The 8,859-nt window shown below is 56.8% G+C and overlaps 2 protein-coding genes across 2 annotated transcripts in view; both read left to right on the plus strand.

Moving 5' to 3' along the window:
- LOC111146412 (mitochondrial rRNA methyltransferase 2) lies at nucleotides 1–5,144 on the plus strand. The gene is made up of 3 exons (XM_022501953.1): nucleotides 1–65; nucleotides 1,719–2,008; nucleotides 4,145–5,144. Exons 1-3 carry the CDS (start codon nucleotides 1–3, stop codon nucleotides 4,585–4,587), a joined length of 798 nt encoding a protein of 265 aa, XP_022357661.1. The 3' UTR covers nucleotides 4,588–5,144.
- A 1,165-nt stretch (nucleotides 5,145–6,309) lies between these two features.
- Nucleotides 6,310–8,859, plus strand: part of LOC111145738 (mitotic arrest deficient 1 like 1) — a 329,575-nt gene continuing 327,025 nt past the window's right edge. Inside the window, exons 1-2 of the mRNA XM_022500905.1 lie at nucleotides 6,310–6,358; nucleotides 8,648–8,807. Coding sequence (XP_022356613.1) covers nucleotides 8,658–8,807 — 150 coding nt within the window. The 5' untranslated portion in view covers nucleotides 6,310–6,358; nucleotides 8,648–8,657. The remainder of the gene's footprint in view (nucleotides 6,359–8,647; nucleotides 8,808–8,859) is intronic.

The following is an 8,859-nucleotide window of genomic DNA, read 5'->3' on the forward strand; positions in this document are numbered from 1 at the left end:
ATGGCCGGAAGTGATGCCGCTACTTCCGGCGCGGGCGGCCGCCGCGGGTCTGCACCTATGGCTCGGTGAGTGAGGTTGGAAGGTTGGTGCGGCTGTGCGCGCAGCCGGCATTTACCGAGCGCCTGTTGCAAGCGTGAGGGAGGAGGAGCGGCCAGGGACGCGTCCCATGTTCCGGCGGCGGAAACGGGGCGCGGACGCGGGCATCCCCGGCGAAGTGCCTAGGAGCGGACTTCCAATACGGAGCCAGTATTCGGGACGGCTCCCAAGGAGCGGCGGGCGGGCGGAGGGGGCAGGTGAGGGGGCGCTGCAGGTGGAGGGTGGGGAAAGAGTTGGGGGCAGTTGAGGGGGCGCTGCTGATGTAGGGTGGGGAGAGCGGACAGGGCAGGTGAGGGGGACGGTGGAGGGTGGAGGGTGGGGAAAGAGTTGGGGGCAGGTGAGGAGACGCTGCAGGTGGAGGTGAAGCTTTCGAAGGGCACATCAGGTCTGAAGGCTGTGAGGGCTCCCACGAGTGGCCATTGTGCTGAACCCCAGACGTGGGTGGGCGCTGGAGGTCAGCTGTCAAATCTGCAGGTCCAGGTGGGTGTGACTCGTTTCCAGCCTTTCCCCCAATTGTGGGAGTTGGTTCTGGGGCCCAGGACTGTTCTGTGCTCCTCGCAGGAGACCCCTTACGCTCTTTGAAGGCAGCAGTTGCAGTTGGTGTGTCCTGATCTTGCCAGCATGCTTCGGTTGTTGAGGGGGCTTTGGCCTGGAGCCATGGGGATGACGGTAGGCTCTTTCCATCAGAAACGCGGATGCAGAATTTAGTGTGTAGGGTGGTGCTGTGAGATCAGGAGGGGACTTCGGGGGAGCTCCTGGCAGTCGATAAACTGTTAAAAACTTGACTTTGCCAAAGAGACTTGGAAATGGTCCTTCACCTGGTCACACAGGTAGAGTTAAGCTGCATAAGGTGGTGTGACCGGTAAGGCCCTGTGTTGGCCTCTGCAACCATGGAGCTAAGTGAGGCCAGGGCCTGTCCTTGGGGGTTCTCTCGCAGTCCCACAGAGCCCAAGGGAAAGTTGTACTGGGTGAGGAGGAGTTACTGTCGTTGGTATTAACAGTAGTATTAACCAGGGCTGGAAAAACGTTGGTTGACACAAAGTGACTTTCAGTGATGTTCGAGTCTTCCTTCTGAAGTCCACGAGTGGAAGACGCTTCTTTCCTACAAGGTGACAACTGCTGTGCTCGCTTGCTTGGGTGCTGTGAGAAAGCACCCCAGGCTGGGCAGCTGGAACGGCATGGACTTCCGCCTCCCAGTGTTGGGGGCTGCAGATCAGGTCAAGCTGTGGGCAGGGCTGGTTTCTCCTGAGGCCCCTCTCCTTGGCCTGTAGATGGCTTCCTTCTCTCTGTGTCTCCACCTGCAGTCTTTCCCATATGCACATGTGTCCCTTTTTTGATGAAGACACCAATCATACTGGATTTGGACCTACCGTATGGTCTCATTTTAACTGAACCACCTCTTTAAAGATCATTTCTATTTTGAGGTACTGGGGTTAGGACTTTAACACATGAATTTGGGGAGGGACTCAGTTCACCCCATTCCACCTGCTTTTGGGCTGGGTAGCTTGCCAAGTATCCTCCCCCCTCAGGCTGCAGGCACCGTCTCTAAAAACATGTGGGTTGAACCAGGGAGCCTCCTGTCCGTGTGACGCCAGCCCATTTGCTCCCTTTTTCTCCATCAGGTTCTGGAAGCTGATAGGTGCGACCCTTCGGTGTCAAAGGTTTCATGTTGCCGGGAGTCACTACAAGGGTCGCACCGGGGCTGAGCACCTGTGGCTGATGCGCCATTTTAAGGACCCATTCGTGAAGGCTGCGAAGGTGGAGAGTTACCGGTGCCGAAGTGCCTTCAAGCTCCTGGAGGTGGACGACAGGCACAGGATCCTGCGGCCTGGCCTCCGGGTGTTAGACTGTGGGGCAGCCCCCGGGGCGTGGAGCCAGGTGGCTGTCCAGAGGGTCAATGCTGTGGGCATAGGTAAGGCCCCTGACCACCCTGGGTCAGCAGGCGTGAGCCAGCTGCCCTCCACCAGAGAATTCTGGGTGGCCAAGCCACTTGGTGGCTTGTTTGGTAGTAAGAAGGGTGAAAGTGGAACACTGATGTTTTTGAAATAACGGACACGGTAGAAGGCTCTAGTGCAGGTTTAAAACACCTTAAATCGCACCATATCTGTGCATACATCAGCACGTCGGCGTGCCCTCTTCCAGGGTTTGCTTTTGCACACATAACTATATATGTATGTTTTCTTTTCAAAAAATGCTAGTATCCCACATCCACAATCTTGCTGATTTGGAGCCTTAACGGAGCTGGGTTTTTTCACCTACTGATACACTAACATCTTTCTGCGACAGTACAGCTGAATCAACCCCAGGGGTTCCCAGGTCCTGGTCCTCGAAGCCCAGGGGGTCCCCACAGTCCCGCTGGGGCTGCTCTAGGAGCACCCGCCGCTGAAGCTCTGGGTTTTCCCCTCCAGCTTGGCCTGAGAGACTCCGCTGTTGCCGTTTTTTATTTTAGGATTTTGTCAAAGATTTTCTATATGAAAATGGCTCCCCTGGCTGATCAACGGGGATCCTGTACCCTCAGTTTAGAAAACCACGTTGTCCCTTCAAATGCTTGTACAGAGCTCCAGAAGACCGCTGTCCGGTGCCGCTTGGCCAGCCTCCTCTTGGGCACCAGCGTGCCTCCCAGGTCTTCTGCTAGTGTGTGTCCCTCCCTCTCTTTCCTGCTGTAAAATCGGAGGCTGCCACCATCCCTGGCATTCCGTGAACTAGGCCGATTCACAAGGGCCGCTGTGACACGCAGAGTGAGGGCATGTGCCCATTGTCCTACTGAAGAATGGGGTTCAGAGGAATTTGCTGGTCTGCTGAAAGCAGAGGCTGGAAGTGCCGCTCCCTGCATTCACATCTAAGATCCAGCCTCGTTACTGTGGATGGGATGCCTGCAGGGGCTCTAGAACAGGTGGGAAAAATGTTTTTAGCTCAATAAATATTGCCTGAGTGAAGGAATTTGTGTCAGAGACTTCAGTTCCTTTTCCTACCACTGAGCCTACCCATAGATCCAACAAGTGATTTCAGTGCTTCCCATCCCCGTAAATGCTCTTCAGGAGAAGGATGAAGATGGCCAAGTTTAACCTGCAGGAAGACGTGGCAGAGGCAAACTGTGGGTAAAATGATTGGGTTTCTTTTCCTCCCAGAAGTTGTGAGAATGCATCCCAAGCTATTTGTCTCTAGTGGACCCCTCCCCATCAGGTTATAACACATGGGATATGAGATGTAGGATGTCCTCCTTTCCAGGGATGAGAATGGTATTTTCTCCTTTGAAACATGTACTCTACAGAGTACCTGACTTCCAGTCTTTACATAAAGTAAAATACACGTTACCCCGCCATGGAACAGCCTCTGCTAAGCAGACGGAACCAGCAAGTCTATGACGCACCCTGAACTGGTGCCCCCCGCTCCCCGTGGGTGCTGGCAGAGTGGGGGCCCTCCCTGGTGTGGGGGAGGGCCTCGGACGGGGACACCTGTGCCGTGAGGGGGGAGCCCTGCGTCTGGGGGCCGCTGTCCCGCAGGCAGGAGGGGGTCCTGCTCGGGGTGAGTGAAACAGTGGCATCTTTACTGCGCCATGGGTGCCACTGAAACCTGTGTGAGGGGTCGGGTTCTGTACCTTGTCTTCTGCCTGTCTCTGTACCCCTTTCTTGGCTCGTTTCTGGTAGCTTCTGCATTGAAAGCAGTTGGGTTAAGCTGGAGAGCGGACGTGTTGACTGCAGAGGTAGTAGATGTATTAGTGGGTCCTGTTCTGTCCTGGCTTGTCAGAATGGCCACTCAGTTAAGACCTCTCACAGCGAGCAGGCCCCAGGAGGTGACATGACGTCCTGTGCTCTGGGACAGGTGCTCTTCTCTGGGCCCCAGATTCCTCCCGTGCGGATTGAGGACCGCCTCTCCTTGCGCTGTGTCTGTGTAGACGGAGAGAGCTGGGGATGGGCCTTGTGTCTACTCTCTCGAGTTTGCTCCTGTCCTTTGTCCTGACCTCCTGACCTTTTATTTCCGTTTTTCTCTTTGTATTTCTGAGGGATGGTTCAGGATGTAAGTAATGGACTCCCTCTCTCTTCTTTAGATCCCAGTGCTCCCATTGGCTTTGTGCTTGGGGTCGATCTTCTTCACGTATTCCCCCTGGAAGGAGCAACTTTCCTGTGCCCCGCTGATGTGACTGACCCAAGAACCCTCCAGAAAATCCGAGAACTGCTTCCTGGAGGGAGAGCAGATGTGATTCTGAGTGACATGGCACCCAATGCCACGGGGATCCGCAGCCTGGATCACGACAGGCTCATTGGCCTGTGCTTGTCCCTTCTGGACCTCGCTCCAGATGTCCTGGAGCCCGGCGGAACATTCCTCTGCAAAACGTGGGCTGGAAGTCAGAGCCTGGCATTACGGAAGCGACTGACAGGCCAGTTCCAGAACACCAGGACAGTGAAACCCAGAGCCAGCAGGAAGGAGTCGGCAGAGGTGTACCTCTTGGCCACACAGTACCAAAGAGGGAGGGATTTTGCAGAGGACTGAGAGTTTCTTCTGTCATTTCTGAGCCTTGTTCACTGCAAGTGTCATCTGAGCTCTTGCCAGGAGTGTGGCGGGGGCGCGGGGAGTGGGTTCAGGGCTTGACTGGGGATGCAGGAGGCAGGATAAGTGGGGGACCTTTGTTTGAAGCCAAAAAGGTACATATTCGCTGGCCGGGATGTACCATCAGAAACAGTCTCTAGGATGTGATTCGTGAGGCGGAGAGGAAAGGATGAAAGGACAGTGGCAAGGTGCTGGCAGCACACTTGGGCCTTGGTGTGACCTTCATGTAACTGTCACGTCACAGAGAAAGTCTCCACCCCTGTCCCTGGACCGACTGCAACAGTCAGTCTCCTTGTCATTTTGCTTATATAGTGCTAAGTGTGCAGACCTCGACTTTCAAGCTGGGGGCTAATCTCCATCTCTCTGGTGGATGATACGTTAATCCCATCTTCAAGTAGCGGGAGTTCCCCTGTGGTTAGGGAAGGCATTTGGTGTGAATTACCCAGGGGGTGGACGTGTTTTGTTTTGTTCCTGGAATCCTGGGGGGGGGGGGTCTCCAAGACTGGCAGTGGCCAGAGCAAGCAACCACATGTAGTGTGTGCATCTATTTCCTTCTACTCTCTTCCTGCTCTCTTCCAGGAACTCAGTGAGGCTTTAAAGAACAATGTAGACTGTGCGATTTTAATGGATTTCCATGCTTTTAAGTTTGTTTTTATAAAAATTGGTTTCTCCAAAGCCATTTCCTGGAGGCGTGCTCATTCCTCATGAAGAGTGTATTGACCGTATCACTGATTAAATCTCAGGGATAGGGCTGTGGGAGAGCCCAGGAAGGTACCCATAATCTCCACGAGGGCCCGAGATCTCAGTCCAGCACTCTGAAGTGGCTGAAGGCCAGATTTAGCATTTTTCCATTATATTTGGTGGTGGTCAGTTATGTCCGAGACTACCCTGTCCTACCCCCAGCACATCCCCCGTTCCCATCCTATTTCACACCCTGGGGGGCATTGCAGATCTTCCAGACCCTGGGGGGGGGGCGGTGCAGACCCTCCAGAGCCCCCCTGGGGGGATGCATACCCTGCAGACTCTGACCTTTGGGGCACAGTGCAGACCCTGCAGACCCCCTGGGGGGTGCATACCTTTCAGACTCTGGGGGGGTGTGCAGACCTTTGGGTTGCAGTAGATCCTCCAGACTCTGGGCGGGTGGTTGGTGCAGACCCTCGGGTGCTCAGTCTGGGTGGGGGACAGGGAAGAGGAGGTTCAGGAAGGACGACGACCCCCGTTACTAGACGAGGGTCTCTGGCTGTAGGAGCTCAGAGGGCCCTGGGAGGATAGCCTAGCAGCAGAGTATTTTGCTTTGCCAACGAGCCGAGAGAAAAGTAAAGATGTATTAATTCAAGTCAATAGTGCAGCAAAATTTTCGGAGTTGTCAAGAGCAGGAAAGTTTGGCCCGAAGAGGCCACCGTTGGGCGGTGCTGTTCCACACAATACGGTGAGAGGCCACCGCCCCAAGGGCTGTCCGTCCCACTGTGGGGGGCAGGCTCCCCGATCGGCCCGCTGGCTACCCTGTGGTGAGAGTCCTCCGGGCGAGGTCTCCCGGGGGCCGGCGGCTCCGGGGCGCACACGGGGCTCCCAAGACTCAGTGGTGCACGGACCTGGGTCTTTACGGCGGGTCCTGCCCAAGTCTCGCGAGAGCACGGCGGCAGGTCTCGCGATACGCGGGCGCGGGCACCGAGGAGGGAGATCTGAGCGGTGGCGGCGATCGCCGGTGTCTGAGGTTAGCTGCCTAGCGCCGGGGTCCTCCGGGGGCGCCGGTGGGCGGCGGTGGGTGGCGGGCCGGGGCAGGGGCCGGGGCCGGGGGACGCGCTGGACGCGGGCGCTGTCCCCTTTTCCTGCCTGTTGGCCTCCTCCCCGCCGCGCTCGGTCCCTCAGAGCGGGACTGGGGTCCCAGTCGGCTTCTCAGGTGGCGGGGAGCCGGGCGAGGGGCCGGGACCGGTGTCAGAGCGGGGCCAGAGCGGGGCCGGGGTCCGAGTCGGCTTCTTTGGTGGTGGGGGCCCGGACCGGGGTCGGAGCCGGACCGGGACCGGGGGCGGAGCGTTACCGACTTCTCTGGTGGCGGGGAGTGGGGCGGGGGCCGGGACCGGAACCGGCACAGGAGCGGGGTCTGCTTCTCTGGTGGCGGGGAGCGGTGCAAGGGGCCGGGCCCGGGACCGGAGCGGGGTCGGAGCGGAGCGGGTGTCCTAGTCGGCTTCTCTGGTGGCGGGGAGCCGGGCGAGGGGCCGGGACTGGGGTCGGAGCGGGGTCGGAGCGGGGCCGCGGTCCGAGCCGTCTGCTCTGGTGGTGGGGAGAGGAGCGGAGGTCGGAACGGGGCAGACCCCGACTCGGCGCCTGGGGTCTGGCGGAGCCGGCCCTGTGCCCGGAGTTGCCAACGGCGGCAGAAGTACTGGTTCGGTGCCCAGGCGGAGAAGGGCCGCTGACAGGCAGCGTGCTCTGCGCGCGCAGCCCAGAGGTTGTGATTTCCCGGGGTTTGGGTTTCCGTGGTTGGGTTGCTGAAGATTGGAGTCTGTGGCATAAAGAGGATGGAGTTTGAGCTGCTGCCTAATCGCGTGCCTTGTGCAGCGGCTTAGTTCCAGGCAGTTGAAAACCTGTGTGTGCGCTTCATTCCAGTGGATTACATGCATCAGTTCTTACAGGGGATGGCCCTAGTGGAACAGAACCTAGTGGCTAAGTTTCCCATTAGGGGATGGAGAGTGTGGCCCCGGTCTCACCTGGGCGAACAAAGGGGTTTGCCTTCTGGAGCAGACCTGTGCTGTCTCCTGCCGCTTGGGCCTGTATCTACCAGGCTCTCAGCACTCAGTGCTTGTCCTGTTCTGTCTCCTAGCCGGTTTTCCACTGACAGTGTGGTTGAGAAGTGGAGAAGACAGGTGTGTTGTCCGGGATGCAAACATGGCCTACAGAGAAGGGCTCTATTCTCCTCGAACAGGAATTCAGAGTCAAACTAAGATTCCTCACTTTCTTCCTTTGGGGTGTTGGCTGGGAGGCGTTTTCAATCTAATACTTGGGAAAGTCCAGGGCGCTTGCGTGGCTCAGTCAGTTAAATGGCTGCCTTTGGCTCAGGTCATGATCCCAGGGTCCTGGGATGGAGCCCCGGATCGGACTCTTTGCTCAGTGGAGAGCTTACTTTTCCCTCTCCCTCTGCCTGCTGCTCTGCTTACTTGTGCTCTATCTCTCTGTGAAATAAATAAATAAAATCTTAAAAAAAAATCCTTAGGAAAGTCTGTGTGAGCGGGCCTTTTACCTAGGTGGAACGTGGTATGTACCTGTAGGAATTCACACCTTTGCTCATTAACTGTACCTGGGATGTTCCCCACGCATTGGTGGGCAGGCGGCTGTCAGGCCATGGTCAGTACAGGTTTGGGGATGTGGGTTCTTTTTATTTTATTTTAATTATTTATTAGAGAGCAAGAGAGTGAGCACAAGTGGGGACAAGCAGATTTCCCTCTGAGCAGGGAGCCTGATACGGGGCTGTATCCCAGAACCCTGGGATCATGACCTGAGCTGAAGGCAGACACTTAAGCATGCCCTGGGGGGTGGCCCACAGATGCTGGTTCTTTGCTGTTGTTCATGCTCTGTCCTCCATGCCCTGGCTTGTGGAGTCCAGTGCACACTGGACTTTAGAGCCACATACACCTGGGTTCCAGTCTGTTCTGTAACTTTCTGAAGTGCCACTCTCATGATGTGTGAAATATGTGCAGAAAGACCTAGTTGGCCTGTCGTGCTGCCTGAGATGTCCTGTGTGGAGTTACAGGCAGAGTGATGAACCATGTGCCAGTCGCAGCCCTGCCATCTGGACATGTATGCTGGACACTCGTCCTCATGGCATCCTTGCCAAATGGCTCTCAAATTTACAGATGAGTCTTGGCTGCCAGCTAACTGCAAACATGTGCTGATGAACAGTGGGGTCATGTCAGGACCCAGAAAGAGCCCTGGGAGATTGGGGCTGTTGGTAGAGCTCGTGGTGCCTGCAGAGGCTCACGGTCACCCATCCCTCATCTTCCTCCAAAAGCAAAGGGGCCATGGATGACCTGGGGGAAAACACCACTGTGCTGTCCACGCTGCGGTCTTTGAACAACTTCATCTCTCAGCGGGTGGAGGCTGGGTCCGGCCTGGATGCTGCCACCTCCGCCCCAGGTTCTCTGCAGACACAGTATCAGCAGAGCATGCAGGTGCGTGCCCTGGGGTGCCGTGGGGGGATGTCTCTGGGTGGAAAGTGTGTGC

This window comes from Enhydra lutris, unplaced genomic scaffold, assembly GCF_002288905.1.
Source record: "Enhydra lutris kenyoni isolate GAN:26980312 unplaced genomic scaffold, ASM228890v2 scaffoldscaffold13, whole genome shotgun sequence".
In the NCBI taxonomy this organism is placed as follows: domain Eukaryota; kingdom Metazoa; phylum Chordata; class Mammalia; order Carnivora; family Mustelidae; genus Enhydra; species Enhydra lutris.

Excerpts from the sequence above, each read along its gene's own strand:
- LOC111146412 (XM_022501953.1), top strand. The coding sequence starts at position 1 with ATGGCCGGAAGTGATGCCGCTACTTCCGGCGCGGGCGGCCGCCGCGGG. Across the intron at positions 66-1,718 it reads GGGTCTGCACCTATGGCTCG|GTTCTGGAAGCTGATAGGTG; the intron begins GTGAGTGAGGTT and ends TTTCTCCATCAG. Across the intron at positions 2,009-4,144 it reads GGTCAATGCTGTGGGCATAG|ATCCCAGTGCTCCCATTGGC; the intron begins GTAAGGCCCCTG and ends TCTCTTCTTTAG.